The following is a 21,504-nucleotide window of genomic DNA, read 5'->3' on the forward strand; positions in this document are numbered from 1 at the left end:
ATAGTCTTTCACTTGTTCTGATCTTTTTGTTAGTTTGTATCAGGTTGTCTTCTGTTTTGTTAGGTTTCACGGTACTTGTGTATTATATATAACCCATCGCGGTACTTTCTCATTATATGGGCCTCTCTAAAAAGTCAAGTTTGGTTAATGCTAATGAAATAAAATAAAATAAGATGAATATATAACAGTTTAAAAACAAATTTGAGCTATATATTTGCACATTATGGGGGGGGGGCAAAACATAGCATATATTAAGTACGTAACCTAACCTAGGTACCTTCCCTCCTCCTAAGCTCCCGAAACCACAGTTTAATATCGTATACGCAATGCAAACAACGCTATCATTGCCTAGTCTACAGCGGTTAACATGTCAAAATCGGGTTTTATCATTGCCTTCTCTGCAGCGGTTAACCCTAGAGGCCCATATAATGGGAAGGTACCCCCGTCGCTATAGACTGTACAAGGAAACCAGACAAACGGGTATTTGCTAGATTAATTAAAAAACTTTCCACAAAATATGTTTTTCAAAGAAAAGCAAAGAACTCCATTACACCAAAAATGAGCAAAAATAAAATCAAATAATCTACCAAGCGTGAAATTAGCATAAATCAGCATCGATAAATAAATGAAACCCAAAATGAACAGAAATCAGAGGCGACGCTGTAGCTTTGCCTATAGCAAAGGCCATACGGCTCCAATGTTTTATTTATTATTATTATTATATTTTTTTTTCCAGAGGCACTTCATATGGAAGGGGTCGTCGTAGAAACTTCAAAGGAGGCTCATTCGATTGGAAATCGAGAGTTCTAGCGCCCTTTTTAATAGTCGAAAATGATTGGAGGTAAACTAGCCCCTCCCCCTACACCAATCAGTCCCCCACACACAGCCAATCAAAATTTTGAGATAGTCAGGTTGTTCAGTGGAGTTGATTTCCTGATAGAAAATGTATTTTTTAGAAGTACAATCCCCCACAAACCACAGGGCCAGGGTTTAAATTTATACCCTGGGGACATATAAGGTTTAGATAGAAGGCGTTGTCGTAGAAACTTCAAAAGAGGCTCAATCGATTGGAAATTAAAGGGCTAGTGCACTGTCTAATAGTCGAAAGTGATTGAAGTATAACTAGCCCCCCTCCCCCCCACCCCCATAAATTATCCCAACACCACCCATAAAAATTTTGAGATATGCAATTTTTTACGCGTAGTTTATTTCCCAATAGAAAATATATTTTTGGGAGGACACTCCCCCACAACCCTCAGGGCAAGGGTTTTAAGTTATATCCTGGGGGCATATAAGGTTTTTATAGAAGGTGTTGTCGTAGAAACTTCAAAAAAGGCTCATTCGATTGAAATTCAAAAATCTAGTGCCCTTTTTAATAGTCGAAAGTGATTGGAGGGCAACTATTCCCCCCACGCCCATTATTCCCCCAAACACAGCCCATCAAAAGTTTGAGATAGCCATTTTGTTCAGCGTAGTTGATTTCCAGATAGAAAATATATTTTTGAGGAGGACCCTCTCCCACAACTCTCAGGGCAGGGGTTGTAATTTCTGCCCTGGGGTCGTATAAGGTTTTTATAGAAGGCTTTGTCGTAGAAAATTCAAAACAGGCTCATTCGATTGGAAATTAAAGGGCTAGTGCCCTTTTTAACAGTCGAAAGTGATTGGAGTGCAACTGGCCCCCCTCCCACGCCCATCATTTCCCCAAACACTTCCAACCAAAATTTTGAGATAGCCATTTTGTTCAGCGTAGTTGATTTCCAGATAGAAAATATATTTTTGAGGAGGCTACTCCCCTACAACCCTCAGGGCAAGGGTTTTGAGTTATGCCCTGGGGGCATATAAGGTTTTTATAGAAGGCGTTGTTGTAGAAACTTCAAAACAGGCTCATTCGATTGGAAATAAAAGAGCTAGTGCCCTTTTTAATAGTCGAAAATGAATGGAGTGTAACTAGCCCCCCCCCCCAGGCCCATCATTCATCGAAAATCAACCAAAAAAAAAGGTCAGATAACCGATTTGTTCAGTATAGGTGTTTTACAAATAAAAAATATTTTTGAGGAGGACAAACCCCCAAAGCCCTCGGGGCAAGAGTCTAAAGTTATGCCCGGGGGATAAATAAGGTCTTTATAGAAGGCCTTGTCGTAGAAACTTCAAAACAGGCTCATTCAAATGAAAATTAAAGGGCTAGTGCTCTTTCTAATAGTCGAAAATGATTGGAGGGCAACTAGATCCCCCCCACGCCCATAATTCCCCCAAACACATCCAATCAAAATTTTGAGATAGACATTTTGTTCAGCATAGTTGCTTTCTAGCTAGAAAATATACCTTTGAGGAGTATACTCCCCCGCCACCCTAAGGGCAAGGATTATTAGTTATGTCCCGGTGGTTTTTAAGGTTTATATAGAAGGTGGTATCGTAGAAGCTTCAAAACTTCAAGGCTCATTCGATTGGAAATTAAATGGCTAGTGCCCTTTTTAATAGTTAAAAGTGAGTGGAGTGTAACTCGCCCCACTCCCCCCACGCGCATGATTTCCCCAAATACATCAAATCCAATTTTTCAGATAGCCATTTTGTTCAGCGTAGTTGATTTCCAAATAGAAAATATATTTTTAAGGAGGACACTCCCCCACATTCCACAGGGCAACGGTTTTAAGTTATGCCCTGGGGGCATATAAGGTTTTTATAGAAGGCGTTGTCGTACAAACCTCAAAACTGGCTCATTCGATTGGAAATTAAAGGACTAGTGCCCTTTTTAATTGTCGAAAGTGATTGGAGTGCAACTAGCCCCCCCCCCCTACGCCCATCATTTCCCCATACACATTCAATCAAATTTTTGAGATATCTATTTTGTTCAGCGTAGTTGATTTCCAGATAGAAAATATGTTTTTGAGGAGGAAACTCCCCCAGAACCTTCAGGGCAAAGGTTTTAAGATATGCCCTGGGTTTTTATAGTAGGCGTTGTCGTCGAAACTTCAAAAAAGGCTCATTTGATTGGAAATTCAAAGGACCCTTTTTAATAGTCAAAAGTGATTGGAGGGCAACTAGCCCCCCCCCCACGCCCATCATTCTCCCGAACACTTCCAATCAAAATTTTGAGAAGTTCAGCATAGTTGATTTTCAGATAGAAAACATGTTTTTGAGGAGGACAATCCCCCACAACCCTCAGGGGATGGGTTTTAAATTATGCCCTAGGGGCATATAAGGTTTTTATAGAAGGTGTTGTCATAGAAACTTAAAAAAAGGCTCATTAGAATGAAAATTCAAAGGGATAATGCCCTTTTTAACAGTCAAAAGTGATTAGAGGGCAACTAGCCCCCCCCCCCTATGCCCATCATTCCCCCAAACACATCCAATCAAAATTTTGAGATAGCCATTTTTGTTCAGTGCAGTTGATTTCCAGATTGAAAATGTATTTTTGGGGAAGACACTCCCCCACAATCCTCAGGGCAAGGGTTTTAATGTATACCCTTGGGGCATCTAAGGTTTTTATGGACGGAGTGGTCGTAGAAACTTCAAAAACGGCTCATTCGATTAGAAATTTCGAGGGCTAGTGCCCTTTGTAATATTCGAAGGTGATATGAGGGCAACTAACCGACCTCTCACGCCCACCTTTTCCACAAACACATCCAATCAAAATTTTAAGACTGCCATTTTATTAAACGTAGTTTTAAGTTCTGGAAATTAGGTCTTTGAGGATTACAACTCCCCCAAAGCCATAAGGGCACGGGTTGTAATTTAAGGATTCTCTGAATCCTTCATATTATTTCTTATGGAAGGGATGCTCGTATAAACTTTAGAGAGGGCTCATTTGATTGAAAATTGACAGTTCTTTTCACTTTTTAAGAGTCAAAAGAGATTGAAGGGCAACTAGCCCCTCTCTCTCCTCCACGCCCTAAATGCATCAGATAAAAATTTTGAGATAGACATTTTGTTAAAATAGTTAAAAGTTCTGATAACAAAAAACTCCTGTGTCGTCACAGCCCATCAGGGCCCAGGGGTAGGCGTTGTAAGTAATGCCCTGGGGCATATAAGGTTTTTATTGAAGGCGTTGTCATAGAAACTTCAAAAAAGGCTCATTCGATTGGAAATCCGAAGGGATAGTGCCCTTTTTAATAGTCAAAATTGTTTAGAGGGCAACTAGCTCCCCCCCCTCCCTATGCCCATCATTCCCCCAAACACATCCAATCAAAATGTTGAGATAGCCATTTCTGTTCAGCGTAGTTGATTTCCAGATTGAAAATATATTTTTGGGGAGGAGACTCCCCCACAACCCTCAGGGCAAGGGTTTTAAGTTATGCCCTGAGGGTATATGAGGTTTTTATAGAAGGCGGTGTCGTAGAAATTTCAAAAAAGGCTCATTCGATTGGCAATTCCGAGGGCTAGTGCCCTTTGTAATAGTCGAAAGTGATCTGAGGACAACTAACCGCCCTCTCATGCCCACCTTTTCCCCAAACACATCCAATCAAAATTTTAAGACAGCCATTGTATTAAGCGTAGTTTTAAGTTCTGGAAATTAGGTCTTTGAGGATTACAACTCCCCTAAAGCCTTCAGGGCAAGGGTTGTATTTTAAGGATTCTCCGAATCCTTCATATTATTTCCTATGAAAGGGATGCTCGTATAAACTTTAGAGAGGGCTCATTTGATTGAAAATTGAAAGTTGTTGTTCACTTTTTAAGAGTCAAAAGAGATTGAAGGGCAACTAGCCCCTCTCTCTCCTCCACGCCCTTAATGCATCAGATAAAAATTTTGAGATAGACATTTTGTTAAAATAGTTAAAAGTTCTGATAACAAAAAACTCCGGTGTCGACACAGCCCACCAGGGCCCAGGGGTAGGCGTTAGAAGTAATGCCCTGGGGCATAACTTATTAAGGGGTGTTTATAACTTATTGGAAGGGGTTTTGTATGGGAAGAATACATAGGAAATCTATTATAATTATCCAATTATAAGGTTAAAATACATACTCTGTGATAGATGCAAATTTTCTTTGGCACACAAATTCCTATTAAGGTCAATTCCAAACAGTCGTGATCTCTTTGTGTCAGCAAGTGAAATGGTCTAAACCCCCTTATTGGAGTTATTTTTTCAATCCATTCATTGTTGTCAATCACTGTCCACAAGTTATGCAAGCTGTCTATTGTTCATATATAAGGTTTTTATCAAAGAGGTAACCGTATAGACTTTGAAAAAAGCCTCATTCGATTTAAATTGAAAGTTCTAGATCCGTTTTTTTTTAAAGTCAAGAATAATAGGACAGTAAGCATCCCCCCCAAGCCATAAAAACTTGAAACTTTTTGCAATCAAAAACGAACAAAAATTAATGAAAAAAAACTTTCCCAAAAATAAGTTTTTCAAAGAAAAGTAAAGGCCATTCTAAACTTAAGCTCAGGAGGTACAAATACCCGTTAAAATTCAAACTGAAAACGACCAGAAATTACTATTAAAGACTAAATGAAACCCAAAACGAACAGACATAGCAAAAAACATACAACAAGTAATAATATAGATGAATAAATAGATCTTAAAGAGAGTAATGCTTAGATTGAATACGAAAATCAAGCTTAAAACGAAAGCAAATATTTTGCTATTAAAGTATAAATAAAAACTTAAAACGAACAGAAATTAAATAAACAATCAATGCGAACAAACATACAATATATATTAATGTAAATGAATAAATAAATCTTATGACGAGTGAAATTTAAATTGAATATGTAAATCAAGTTAGAATCGAATAAAAATAACTAGAAACAAGAGTTTGGGTATCGTCTCACTGCAGAAGCCTAAAACCTACTGCGTCATTGGCGCTTTACTGAAAACGGATTATATTACAAATGTTTTCTTTTGTACTTAATATTGAAAATAAATATTAAATAAAATTTTGAACTGATGAGCTTTTAGCAATTAATATCATTATGCATCATTTATTCAGTTTAATTTATTAGTTCTTTTCGAGATTGGTCAAGACAAATATAGTTTCACTATAAGCTAAATTTGGATACTGCCCCCTTCTTTAACTGTAAAAACCTAAAGCCTTCTGCGTCATTGGTGCTTCACTGAAAACGAATTACTCGTATATTGCAAATTTATTATTTTCCAGTTCTTACAGCATTGAAAATGAAAATAAAAATTACAGGGAAAAAAGAATCTTGAACTGATGGATCTGTCAACAATTAATATCATTATATATCTAATATTCAATTTGATTTTGTTTATACTTTCCAAGACTGTTCAGGACTCATATAGTTTTGCCATTTTTTTAACTCTGCCATTTTATGTAACTAATCTGTTAGTTTGTTATGAAAACATTCTATGGCTTCTAGGCATTTCTATTTAATTAATTACAATAAATAACCGAGTCAAACTCAAAACGAGCAGAAATTGAAATGAATTGGGCTCAAAACCCCTATGCCTGCACTTTACTGAAAAAATATAAATGTTTTTACTTTTATAACTTTAATAAATGAAATAATATTATCATTCTGATTACTAAATATCAGTATATGTATATTAAACTGAGAATGCACATTCATTTGTATTTTTTCAGTAAAGTGCAAATTATGTTCTGGGCTTGGGAAGGCATACACCCTTTTAAAAAATCTGGACACAAATAGTAGTGTTTAATTTAGTTTCATGCCTCCTCTAGTTGACCGGAAATATAAAACTTGATACCATTTTAAAAATAAATCTGTTTACTTTCTTTTATAGCTTGGATACACTTACGCTATTTTGATTTGGTTTAATTCTAAGAGTAGAAGTAACCCCGAAAATTTAAACATAATACCCTCAGTCATTCTTGGGATGCTGCTGAGATGCCTTATTGGGAATTGAATAAAGAAAAACAAGTTTTTGTAACTGAAAGTAAGGAACGACGTTATGACTTAAAACGAACAGAAATTATTCCGTATATGAAAGGGGCTGTCCCCTCCTCAACGCCTCGCTCTTTACGCTAAAGTTTTTCATTGTAAAGTTTTCATATATATATATATATATATATATATATATATATATATATATATATATATATATATATATATATATATATATATATATATATATATATATATATATATATATATATATATATATATATATATATATATATATATATATATATATATATATATATATATATATATATATATATATATATATATATATATATATATATATATATATATATATATATATATATATATATATATATATATGTGTGTGTGTGTGTGTGTGTGTATATATATATATATATATATATATATATATATATATATATATATATATATATATATATATATATATATATATATATATATATATATATATATATATATATATATATATATATATATATATATATATATATATATATATATATATATATATATATATATATATATATATATATATATATATATATATATATATATATATATATATATATATATATATATATATATATATATATATATATATATATATATATATATATATATATATATATATATATATATATATATATATATATATATATATATATATATATATATATATATATATATATATATATACATACATATATACATATATATAAACAAAATAGGATGAAAATATAATACCCACAAAGAGTCCAATCCCAGGTGGATTACTTGCTAATATCCTTCCGTTGGCGATGCTCTATACAGAACTGTAGAGCCTACCGTGGAGCCGACACAGGAGCGAAGAACGGCTTCGATCATATGCTGCTAAAAGCTTCCCTGCCCATAAAGCTCGCCTCCAGGAAACAAACGCACCCTCCTCCGAGATACAATGTAGCATGTCTTCATGATAAAGCAGGCACAGAAGAGTTCCGCTTGGAATTATCTAACCGTTTTGACATCCTGTCCGCGGACGACGATAGCGAACCAACCACCGTAAACATAAGAAGACGAATGGAGGAAGATCAGAGACACTATAACAGACGCCTCTAAAAAAGTCCTTGGCAAGCTAAATGAGGAGTGGAAAAAGTGGATCTCAGAAGACACCATCAAGCTATTAAACCAGAAACAACAGATCGGAAGTTCACAGTGTTCAAAACACTGAGAAAAGAATGCCATAAATCCGCCCACCGCGACAGACAACTCTACTGGGACCACATGGCAGCCGATATGCAGAAAGCTGCTAGTCATTCAGATACCAGTTAGCTTTACCAACTACTAAAAGAAGCAACTGGGAAAAGTAAAAAGATCTCAAATGCAGTGAGAGGCGAAGATGGAACGCTTCTGCCAAGAGAAGTTGACATAATCGCAAGATGGCAGTGCCACTTCCAGAAGCTGCTGAACCCCAGTCACAACATCTTTTCCACTCAAATGCCTCCCAATAATAGCGCCACATCACTCTAGCCAAGCATCCCTAAATTTAACTCAGTACCACCAAGTCAACAAGCCCCATACAGCAACGTCAATGTTTACCTCCCTTCCCTCAATACAAGAGACCAAAGAGGAAGTCAAGAAGCTGAGGAATCACAAGGCGCCAGGCACATATTCTATACCGGCAGAAGCCTACAAAGCTGCTCCAATTCTCGCTGAGAAACTACAGAAGCTCTTCTGCTCAATCTGGTCTTTGAAACGGTTTCCGTAGGAATGGTAAGACTCAGTTATACTGCCGGTCTTCAAGAAAGGCGAATGCAAAAATTACAGAGGGATCTCACTAATGAGCATTGCGGCAAAGATCTTTGCAATGAATCTGCTTAGCCGATTCTGCGATGTCCACAACGAAAGAACCCACCCCAAACAATCTGGTTTCCGAGCCGGCCTGGGCTGTCTTGACCAACTCTTCACCTTGAGACAGATTTTCGAACATCAGTCATCCAGGGAGGAATTCAGGCTTACGACTCATTCAGGCTTACTATCAACACACACGAGCCTGTATCAAGGTCAACGGAGAACTTTCTCCGCTATTCGATATCAACTTCAGTGTGAGGCAAGAGTGTGTACTCTTATCCCGAACTATTCAATTTTGTTCTCGATCGGGTAATGAAAAAAAACAATGCTAAACTTCGAAGGAGTCAAGGTTAGCCCTGATTTCAGTACCACCGACCTGGATTATGCCGATATTGTTACTCTTCTTGGCAAATCCGTTGGCGAGGCTCAGAATATACTTCTTAAAGTCTCCGAAGTTGCTGCCTCAGTGGGGCTCAAGATTAATATTGACAAGACTAAAGCTATGTCTAATGCCCCGGATATAAACTCTACCACTATAATCCTTAACCAAAGGCAGATTGAAGTTGTCAATATATTCAAGTATCTCGGATCATACATTGAAATCAACGGCGGATGTAGCGAAGAAATCCAATGCCGCATTGCGTCAGCTTCCGCTGTCCTTGCCCAGCTGTGAAAGCCACTATGGAAAAGGAAGGGAATCCACCGGAAAACAAAAATCCGTACTTACGATGTCCTAGTCCGACCGGTCTTACTGTACGGCTGTGAGACGTGGCCCTTAAAAGTCACCGAGGCACACGCCCTCAACACTTTTGAATACAGATGCCTGAGGAGCATATTGGGGTTACGACTCAGCGACCGAATCCCAAATACGATCATCCGCCAACGATGTGACCAGAAGTACGACATCACATCTATCATTCGACGCCGACGCCTTTCCCGGTTCGGCCATGTTTGCCGAAGACCAGCTGAGACTTTCACAAATCAAAGCTTACGCTGCAAACCAGCACCTGATTGGAGGAAACCACATGGGGGACAAGCCAAAACTTGACAACACCGTCAAATCTGACCTCGAGCTGATGGGTGGATTCCAGCGACATGGTCGCAGATGGGACCCTTCATGGCTCGAAATTATCGCCCCATTAACCAAAGAACCAAAGACCTTAACCTGTGGAATTCAACAGTCTGCCAGATCCTGTCGCCAGGGAGAGCTACATAGCTTGCGTCTTGATCCAAGAACCCATTCCTGTAATTTAATTAAATGTTTGTTGTAGCGTCAGAGGTATTCTTGTACGATTACATTCATTCACTATATCCAAGGAACTTCCTTCAATCCTGCGGATATTTGTTATGGTGACATGTCAAACACGTATACAAACACTCTGACTGAAATACACGTTCTCTGTGCGAAGAAACTACTAAAACAAGTGACTCGCCAAAAACATTTTGAGCTGCACATAGATTTGAAGTAGCCTCTATGTGGAGGTTATCCTTTCAAAACCATTTTAAGACATTAAGAGAAAATTTTGCAGAAATATCAAGTCTCCATGTAAAACCAGCTAGGATTAGTGAGTGCTTCTTAATTAGCATGTCTAGCACAAATCTAATAACTATCGTAACCACGTAAAGGTAATATACAGTAGCGGAAAGTCCTATGCTCTCCATTGAAAATTTTTTACATAGGTCTAAAACCACATAAGTTTCATGACTCCGCCTTCACGCATGCGCAATGACTAATGTTTAGCGCCGATTAGATTGAATGCAAAGCAGCATGTAGCAACTGAGTCTGTTGCTCTGACGTTTCAGGAACTTTCAGAATTATGCGCTTTGAAATGTGTTTCATGTTTGGAGAAACATTTGGCTACTGTATACTGTGATTGTAACTGCAAATCTAATTGCTGTTGTCCGCTTCATAGTCCCGCGCATAGGCTATTCATAACTATAAGAATATCATTAAACTTGTTCTTCCTCTTTTTGTAGATGGCGGTGAGATGGAAGACAGGAGTTGGTAAAGTACTACAGACAGGTCTTGCTGCTGGAGTCGCTTTTACTCTACTTCTTCTTGTTGTGACCATAAATATTAAAACTCCAAGTATTACTTCTAGAGGTAAGTCTTTCTATGAAGTAAATTGACCTTACCTTTGTCTTCAAAGAGGCTGAACTACAAAAGATGGCTTTACATTAGCTTAAGACTTCTGCCAGGATTTTGCTTTTGTAAGAAATCCTATTTATTTGTGGAGGAGAAAAATATAATTTAATAACTTTATGTTAATAAAAAGTAATTTAAAAATGTATATTCTGGGGAGGGGGGTTAACCACGCACATCTCTTTTCCTTGCTACATCACCGCTTCATCTGTAAAGGATTACGCGGACACTGTAAGTATGTAGATAATACCCGTCTTTAATGCCTGGTGTCCTAGCCAAAATTAAGACATATCATTCACAGCAATGCCATTTTGAGGATGGGCCCTGGCTTTTGAAAAACTATTCCATGAGAAATAATTTGAGTTTAGTACAAGCTTTTTCCCAACCTGTCTTTGCGTATGGCCATCTTTAATTATTAAGGTTTTAGCCTGAACGTTATTTTTTATAGGCGTCAGCAGCGCCCATCCTCGAATAAAATCTTCATGTCGCATATTGGACTTAATAAATTAACTATATATTGGTTATATATTGGACTTGATAAGTGAACTTACATTTGTAACGTAAGTTTTTTTTTCTTATCTTGTCAGTAACTCACGTTGTTTTTTTTACGTTTTTTTATATTATTTTCCTAACTACTTTATATTTGTTTAGCCAGCTGGAAGCCCTGGAGTCTGTAAGTGTCAAAGAAAGTGCTTGAACCCTAATTTTCATTTTTTTTTTTTTTTCGTGATATAGAAAATTTAAATTCATTGTGAAAGTAGTGTGGCAAGGTTGTCCGCATCTTTGTTGAATTAAATTCCTGATTATAAACGTCAGTACGGTATGCGGTGTAAAACAAATAAATGCTTATCTGTAATTATAAAACAGGATACGGCTAACCGGAATAGAGCAAAATCAATAAAATAATTTTGTAAAGCCAACGTTGTAATAATTTGCTAAATTTTATTAAGAAGTATAAAAAAAATCATCCTGTATTGTGAAACTAGCAGCTATTTGGATCGTTTTGGACGACAGGCATACAAAAATTAATATTACAAAAATTATAAATAATATAAATTGTAATTAAGAATTATATATATAGTATAATTAATTATATTGTAAATAAAATATAGACCTATAATAAAATAAAATATAATTAAATGTAATATATATTATAAAATCATATTATAAATCAAATAAAACAAAAAAAAAGCGTATATTCTTCTGTTAGGACTAGAGAACAATTTCCCCTGATCTGATATCGGTCTGATCTGATCTTCTTTCAAAACAAAGCTTGACAGGGGCTGTTGAGAAGGAAACATTATGAAGTAAGAATCTGATTTCTCAAGATGGTTCCTTCTCAACAACCCCTATTCTAGGCTTATACCGAAGGCTCTTCACCCCCTCCCCTTAAAAAAAGCCTCAGTTTTTCTGAAAGTCTCAGTTCGATCCCTCAGCTGTGACACAAACTAGAGTAAACTTATCAAAACTACGTATAAAATTCGTCACCAGTTTAATGAATCCTAATGACAGTTGAGAAATACACGATTGGCTCTAGGCCTCAGGTACCCGATTGTTACCCGATTGTTGGCAGAGCTAATAATTACGGCACTTGTCTGTTATACCGACCACACTCAAGAGGTGAAGTTAGGTTAATCTTAATGAAATATATCAAAATATAACGAAAATTTAATACCTTAGTAACAGAATTATGGAAACTACAATGGAGAATTATGGAAAGCAGGCCGTCTAGAACGCTTCATATTAAATACCTAATCTAAATATTTAACCTGTATAAAATATACCTTTATAATAGTTTTTCTCACTGAAACTAAGCTAATTATCTCTGAATGCAGACAGAGAAACCAGTTTTACTCAGATCAAAAACTTGAGTGTGGTCAGTGTAATAGACAAGTACAATAATTACTATAAGAATAATTACAGCCAAGTAGATTTTGTATATGAAAAATCTCGAACATGAATTAATAAAGGTTCTGTTGTCTCTACCTTTGTCTTCGGCCAAAATTGTCACAACTAGATGTCCCAAAACGTGCCTCAGTTTTTATTTAATTAAATATTTTATTAGGAATTAATATATCCATATTCTATGTAACCCATTTTTTTTTTTTATATTTCTTGTAAAATGTTTATAAGGTATTTTAGCGTTGGTTTTTCAGAATATATTTGTAAAATCTTTAATGATTAGTTTTAGTCGTGACTGTGCTAAAACTTGTTAGCAAGAATTAAATGTAACTATTTGCTTGGTACAATTAGGGGCGTCGCTTAAACTTATACTATTGACAAAGGAAACAGTTGTTTTATGGCTATTTAACTTCGAGTTGTACAGTTAAGATCATGATTTTTAGTTCGACCTTTTAGAGTCACAAATTTTAATTCCTCTGTTATTATGGGGCTAATTTAAATAAACAGTTTTCTAAGCTAAGTTATTTCTCAGTAGCTGTGTCACCAGTGTGTGCAGGAATTAATCAAACAGTTCGTGGTAACGAACTGTAAGTAAGGAGCGACCCGGCACAATAGTAACCGATGCTCTAAAAATGGAATTTTGATACCAATAGATACATCGAAAGAATCAGATTTTAATGCTGATTTGAAATATATAAGTTTCATCAAGTTTAGTCTTTCCCATCAAAAGTTACGCGCCTGAGAAAATTTGCCTGATATTCGGAAAAAGGGGGAAAGACCCCCTAAAAGCTATAGAACCTTAATAAAAATTACACCATCAGATTCAGCGTATCAGAGAACCCTACTGTAGAGGTTTCAAGCTGCTATCTGCAAAAATGTGGAATTTTGTATTCTTTGCACAGTTTATATAATTAGTAGTATGATCTTTCCCTATCTCACCCATTATACAAACCCGGACCGAGGTGCGAGTGCTCCAGAGAACCTATAAACATAAGCGGCATTAGATCTTTTCGCGGGTAGACAAAGAATAATCACCTACGGAACAAGTACTGACAAAACCACTTGGCCGGCTCAACCAACAAGTGGACAATAAGTGCACAAATAAGTGGGAGGGGCTTTTTGTTCGCACCTAGAATGAAGAGCCAGAAATCATCTGCGGTAGCTTACTGGATAATTATATAAACTGTGATTCTTTGCCACAAGAAAGATCACGGATGCGTTTTTTTTTTGTTTTTTGTTTCGCAGGGGTGATCATATCGACCCAGTGGTCCTAGAATATCGTGGGAGGGCTCATTCGAACGGAAATTAAAAGTTCTAGTGCCGTTTTTAAGTGACCAAAAAATGGAGGGCAACTAGGCCCCCTTCCACGCTCATTTTTTTTCCCAAAGTCACCCGATCAAAATTTTGAGATAGCCATTTTGTTCAGCATGGTCGAAAATATAAATATGTCTTTTAGGATGACTTAATCCCCCAAAGTCCCTAGGGGGAGGGCTGAAAGTTATGAACTTTACCCAATGTTTACATATAGTATTGGTTATTGGGAAGTATAGGCCTACGACGTTTTAAGGGGGGATTTTTTCTGGTAGCGGGGGTGGGGGGTGGGGGTTATGTTGTAGGATCTTTCCATGGAGGAAATTTTCATGGGGCAAGGGACATTGCTAAGAAGGGGACGCCGAAATTTCCCAGCATTATTTAAAAAAACGATCAGAAATTAAATAAAAAAGAAAACAAGTTTTTCAACTGAAAGTAAGGAGCAACAGCAAAACTTAAAACGAACAGAAATTATTACTTATATGATTGGGCTCGTCCCCTAGTAAATACTTCGATATTTAAGCCAAATATTTTTTAGTACTTTCATAAGAGCTATTTATTCTAATTAACGGCCTTTGTGATTATGGGGTCATTTTTAAAGAATTGGAACAAAATTTGAACTTGAGCGTAACGAGCGAGGTAGTTACTAGGGGAAGAATCCCCTAATATACGTATTAAAAACATGAATATAGAAGTTCGTTACGTTAGTTAATTCGTAAGTTACTTATATTTATTAGAAGTAAAAACGTTCTTAAATTTAATTAAACAACTTTTGAGAAAGCCATGTAACCAAATAAAAGTAAAATTAGTATGCAAATTTTGTTTTAATTATTCATGTTCTGTTGAGCCAAAATCAAAACCTGTATTAATTCAAAAACGTTCAAAAATTAAAAAAAACAACAATTTTTTTTATCTGAAAGTAAGGAGCAACATTAAAACTTAAAACGAACAGAAATTATTCCGTATATGATAGGGGTTGTCCCCTCATCAACGCTTCACTCTTTACGCTAAAGTTAGACTCTTTCTCACGACTTTTTTTTTAAAAAATAAAAAACTTTTGCGTAAAGAGCGAAGCGTTGAGGAGGGGACGGCCCCTTTCATATACGGAATAATTTCTGTTCGTTTTAAGTTTTAATGTTGCTCCTTACTTTCAGTTAAAAAAAACTTGTTTTTTTAATTTAATTGCTTTGAGGAACGGCTCAGCGCTAAATTATTGCTCTTGGATTATCGGCGAACAGTGGCTCTTTCTACACCATTTCAATGTACAACGTTGAAGCCTTATTGAAAGTTTATTTCTTTTTTCTTTTTTGGTCAAAGATTGAATTTTTTTTTTTATTTTGCGTCTGTAATTAGTATATTACAGATTTGGATAGGATTTTCCTGAAATAAAAGCTCGATAACTTTCGAAGTATGACTTGACTTCTCGAATATACGTAACTGTTTACAAAAGTGAAAGACCTATTGGGATTGGATCTGTTTTGTGTTAGTATGTGAAACATTTCTTTGAAAGAATTTATCTCTTTTTTACTATAAGAATATTTCATTAAATGCCTGCAGATTGGATCACCCCTCGCTTTCTTAATGCATCTGCATTTACTTGGGAGTTTCAATAACATTTTACTAAAAATACTAAAAATCTAAAAATACTAAATACTAAAAGTACTAAAAATCTATTCAAATTGTGTAACTTATCAGGTTTGTTGCAAAACTTGCAATCTCCAGGAGTTTTTGAACTGAAAGACGGTTTTCTTTCTTTTTAAATTCATTTATCTCTGTAAACAATTTAATCCTGATGCAACTCTATTCAGAAGCGTTATCATCTAAGCTACGCAATAGCTTAGACTTTGTAAGGACTGGCGACTCCCAAGTTTATTCCCTCGGCTTCATTATGCAGAATGAATAATAATTGAAAGTTGGGGATAGTGCTCATCTGCTTATATATTTTGAATTTTGATACTCTTTTCAAGTTGCAAAAAAAACTGTAGAATTTCGCCCTTCATGTCTCCGGCAGCTCCCGTGGCTCCACGTGATATCAGATGAAAATTTCAAGATAGTTGTTTTAGTCAAAATGGCCCAAAAGCAAGGCGATTCCTTTGGTGCGAAATTACCAGGGGCGAGAGCACTAGATTTTGCAAACAGCCCAATTTAAAGACATCCCCATAGACATCACCATAGACTTATATGAAAATGTAGACATGATTAGGAATGTGCTAAGATTTTTGTCTTATTAATTTTCGGTGGCAAAGTGGAGCCATGGGGTTCGAGGTCCCTCTCTTGAAGCTCCCTTCATGTAGAAATTTTGCTTTTCTTTTGACTCGTGGTCTTTCGAGGTTAATTATAATAATTAAGATTTTTATTAAGTTTAATGATTCATTAATGATTAATTTTAACCGTTCATCAAATGAATAAACAGTGTTACATCGGGACTAGCCATGTAACGCGCCGTTGAAATCAAAATGACACAAGGATCGAAACCACGAATGAATGGAGGGACCCCGGTAGGGGTATGTGTGTCCAACTTCACAATTATTTCAAATCAGGTTTGTTCAATTGTTTAAAAGATGACGCGATCTTTTTTTACTTCTGTGTTTACTTGACGATTTCAAAGAAATTTTCTTGTCAAATCCATCCAGCAATGTGAACGCCTTATCTAATCTGTGAAGCTGTATTTCAGAGGCGTATTTTGTGTACAAGGTGAGTGAACGCACCTGTAGAAATTTGATCCATTACCTGTCAATATATTGAATATGCCAAAATATACATTGAAGGAATTTGGGCCAGTTTCTTCTCATTTAAAATACAATTTGTACTTTCCTGAAAAAAAATCAAATGAATTTATTGAAAAAAAATGTGTTTTTTTTTCAGTAAATTCATAGTAAATATACTATGATATTTACATTAACATGTAAATATCAGCACATGTTAATATACATGTGCTGATATTTATTCCTTAAAATCTTAATTAATTTTTGATTTTTTGAAGTTATAAAAGTGAAAACATTTAAAAGAATTTTTTCAGTAAAGTACAAATTATATTCTGTGTTTTAGAAAACATAGGATTTAGAACGCTACTCAGATTAATTTCTGCTTGTTTTGAGTTCGCCCTATTTTTATTTCTGTTTGTTTTGGGTTTCATTTATTTATTTATACTAATTTGTGGTAGTTGTATGCTTGGTAGATTATTTGATTCTATTTTTGTTCATTTTTGGTTTAATGGAGTTCTTTGCTTTTTTTTTAAAAAATTATTTTGTGCGAAAAGTATTTTTGAGTAATTTCTGTTCGTTTTATATTGACATAGTCAATAGACATAGTCATAGGGAGAAAGACTGAGCCTCTTCTGAAGTTAAACATCCATCCCTTCCATAAAAACCTGAAATACCCCCTGGGCATAATTTACAACCTTTGTCCCTAATCTCTGGGGTTTGTTTCAATCCCAAAAGCCTTGTTATATGATATTTAGAATATTTTGAATAGAATGGCTATCTCAAAATTTTTATTAGATGCATTTCGGGACAATACGACGTGTGTGTAGGGGGAGGGGGGTAGCTGCCCTCTGATCTCTTTGACTCTTAATAAGTGTACTAGAGCGTCTGATTACCAATCCAATGAGCCCCCTCTGAAGTTTATGTGACCCCACTTTCTATAAAAACCCTATATGTCCCCAGGGCATAACTTACAACCCTTAACTTACAAGCATCTACATAGACATAATATCCAGAGTAGAAAGCTATCTTATACTCCGATCCCTCACCCCTGCTGCCACCTACAACTTTTTTACATAATTTATGCATGTTTTTATGTCTATTTGTTGTCAGTGAGAATGAAAAAACAGGATTTTTCTCACTTTTATGGATGTTTTTTTGGACGGTTATGTGTGTTGGTCAATTTATTTGATGTTTTTCATGGATTTCAACATCAATTTATGTCTGTTTTATGGTTTTTGTCAGTGAGAATGAAAAAACAGGAATTTTCTCACTTTGTTGGATGTTTTCTGGACGGTTATGAGTGTTGGTCAATTTATTTGATGTTTTTCATGGATGTCAACATCAATTTATGTCTGTCTAATGGTTTTTGTCAGTGAGAATTTGAAAAACAGGAACTTTCTCACTTTGATAGATGTTTTCTGGATTATTAAGTCAACTTTGAATGAGATAACTAAACTTCAAAGCAGTAGGCTGCTTAAACCAATCAAGTTGATATTATTTATTAGGAAACTTTGAATGAGATAACTAAACATAAACATTACACTCAAAACGAGGGGGATTTGATTTTTGGAAAGAGGGATTTGGACATTGGCTTTTGATTTAAAATTTTAAGATTGTAGAAGCTGAAACAAACATGATCTAGAAAATTATAAGAAAGAAAACGCGGAGAGGGGCTGATCTACTTCAAGGCAGTAGACTGCTTAAATCAAGCAAGTTGATATTTTTTACTAGGAAACTTTGAACGAGATTATACAGAACTTTGAACATTATACTGAAAATAAGAGGGAATTCAAGTTTGTAAAGAGGGCTTTGGAGCTAGGCTATTCATTTCAAAATTAAAGTTTGTAGAACCTGACCTAAACATGAGCTAAAATATTATGCTAAAGACAACAAGGAGGGGGGCTGATCTACATCAAAGCAGTAGGCTGCTTAAACCAATCAAGTTGATATTATTTATTAGGAAACTTTGAATGAGATAACTAAACTTCAAAGCAGTAGGCTGCTTAAACCAATCAAGTTGATATTATTTACTAGGAAACTTTGAATGAGATAACTAAACATAAACATTATAATGAAAACGAGGGGGAATTGATGTTTGGAAAGAGGGTTTTGGAGCTAGGCTATTCATTTCAAAATTAAAGTTTGTAGAACCTGAACTAAACATGAGTTAGAATATTATAATAAAGAAAACAAGGAGAGGGGCTGACCTACTTCAAAGCAATAGGCTGCTTAAACCAATCGAGTTGATATTATTTACTAGGAAACTTTGAACGAGATTATACTGAACTTTGAACCTTATACTGAAAATAATGGGGAATTGATGTTTGGAAAGAGGGCTTTGGAGCTAGGCTATTCATTTCAAAATTAAAGTTTAACCTGAATAAAGACAACAAAGAGGGGGGCTGATCTACTTCAAAGCAATAGACTGCTTAAACCAATCAAGTTTATAGTATTTATTAGGAAACTTTGAATGATATAACTAAACATAAACATTATAATCAAAGCGAGGGGGAATTGATATTTGGAAAGAGGGCTTTGGAGCTAGGCTATTCATTTAAAAATTAAAGTTTGTAGAACCTGAACTAAACATGAGCTATAATATTATAATAAAGAAAACAAGGAGAGGGGCTGACCTACTTCAAAGCAATAGGCTGCTTAAACCAATCAAGTTGATATTATTTACTAGGAAACTTTGAACGAGATTATACTGAACTTTGAACATTATACTGAAAATAAGGGGGAATTGATGTTTGGAATGAGGGCTTTGGAGCTAGGCTATTCATTTCAAAATTAAAGTTTGTAGAACCTGACCTAAAAATGAGCTAAAATATTATACTAAAGACAACAAGGAGGGGGGCTGATCTACTTCAAAGCAGTAGGCTTCTTAAACCAATCAAGTTAATATTATTTATTAGGAAACTTTGAATGAGATAACTAAACATGAACATTATACTGAAAATAAGGGGGAATTAATGTTTGGAAAGAGAGCTTTGGAGCTAGGCTATTCATTTCAAAATTAAAGTTTGTAGAACCTGACCTAAACATGAGCTAAAATATTTTACTAAAGACAACAAGGAGGGGGGATGATCTACTTCAAAGCAGTAGGCTGCTTAAACCAATCAAGTTGTTATTATTTATTAGGAAACTTTGAATGAGATAACTAAACATAAACAATATACTGAAAATAAGGGGGAATTGATGTTTGGAAAGAGGGCTTTTGGAGTTAGGCTATTCATTTCAAATTAAAGTTTGTAGAACCTGACCTAAACATGAGCTAAATATTATAATAAAGACAACAAGGAGGGGCTGATCTACTTCAAAGCAGTAGGCTGCTTAAACAAATCAATTTGATGTTATCTATGAGGAAACTTTAAATGAGATAACTAAACGTAAACATAATAATGAAAACAAGGGAGAATTGATATTTGGAAAGAGGGCATTGGAGCTAGGCAATTCGTTTCAAAATTAAAGTTTATAGAACCTGACCTAAACAGGAGCTAGAATATTATAATAAAGACAAAAAGGAGAGGGGATGCCCAGAAACAAATTGACTAGCCTACTCAAAAGTGTGACTGCCAGACTAACCTTTCCCATGCAAGTCTATATATTTAGCTGCTATGTCCAATAAAGACCTTTTTGTGCAGAACCTAGGCTATACTGTACAAAACTAATAAACTAGTCTACATATATTTTTTTTAATTAGACCATCTAAATTAGCAATTTATTTAACTTTTTTAATAGCCTAGGGTTGACTAGCCTACTCAAAGGTGTGACTACCAGAGTAGCCTGTCCCATGCAAGTCTATATATTTAGCTGCTATGTCCAATAAAGGGCTTTTTTGTGCAGAACCTGGGCTATACTGTACAAAACTAATAAACTAGTCAATATTTTTTTTTAATTATGCCAAACTATCTAAATTAGCCTATTAATCCCATGCTTTCATTACAAGCAACCTGTTTTTATGGTTTTTATCAGCTATATCCAAAAAGCTGTAAAGTATGGTTGTGGGTGAAAAAGATAAGTACTTCAAGTTGGAAAATGGGTTTAGGAGGGACATTAAGAAAGTAACTTGCTCTGAAATGGTCTTTGAAAAGTATTTCTTGGTGTTGAGCTATCCAAAAATCTGTAAAGTATAGTTGTGGTGAAAAAAGTAAGTTATTCTAGGTGGAAAATTAGTTTAGAAGGGAAATTAAGAAAGTAACTTCCTCTGAAATAGTCTTTGAAAAGTATTTCTTGGTGATGAGGTATTCAAAAAGCTGTAAAGTATAGTTGCGGGTGAAAAAGATAAGTACTTCAAGTTGGAAAATTGGTTTAGGAGGGACATTAAGAATGGAACATGCTCTGAAATGTCTTTTTAAAAGTATTTATTGGTGTTGAGGTATCCAAAATGCTACAAAGTATAGTTGTGGGTGAAAAAGATAAGTACTTCAAGTTGGAAAATGGGTTTAGAAGTGACATTAAGAAAAGAAGTTGCTCTGAAATGCCTTTTGAAAAGTATTTCTTGGTGTTGAGATATCCGAAAAGCTGTAAAGTATAGATGTGGGTGAAAAAAATAAGTACTTCAAGTTGAAAAATGGGTTTAAGAGGGACAGTAAGAACGTAACTTGCTCTGAAATGATCTTTGAAAGGTATTTCTTTGGTGTTGAGGTATCCAAAAAGCTGTAAAGTATAGTTAAGGATGAAAAAGATAAGTACTTCAACTTGTAAAATAGGTTTAGGAGGGACATTAAGAAAGGAACTTGCTCTGA

General features: G+C 35.2%; 1 protein-coding gene across 1 annotated transcript in view; it reads left to right on the plus strand.

The window, feature by feature from the left end:
* Positions 1-21,504, plus strand: part of LOC148942475 (beta-1,3-galactosyltransferase 1-like) — a 99,090-nt gene that overhangs the window by 27,271 nt on the left and 50,315 nt on the right. Inside the window, exon 2 of the mRNA XM_089102121.1 lies at positions 10,673-10,799. Coding sequence (XP_088958247.1) covers positions 10,673-10,799 — 127 coding nt within the window. The remainder of the gene's footprint in view (positions 1-10,672; positions 10,800-21,504) is intronic.

The sequence above is a fragment of the Artemia sp. Qi Xiang Cuo genome, chromosome 16, assembly GCF_049724085.1.
Source record: "Artemia sp. Qi Xiang Cuo chromosome 16, ASM4972408v1, whole genome shotgun sequence".
In the NCBI taxonomy this organism is placed as follows: Eukaryota; Metazoa; Arthropoda; class Branchiopoda; order Anostraca; family Artemiidae; genus Artemia; species Artemia sp. Qi Xiang Cuo.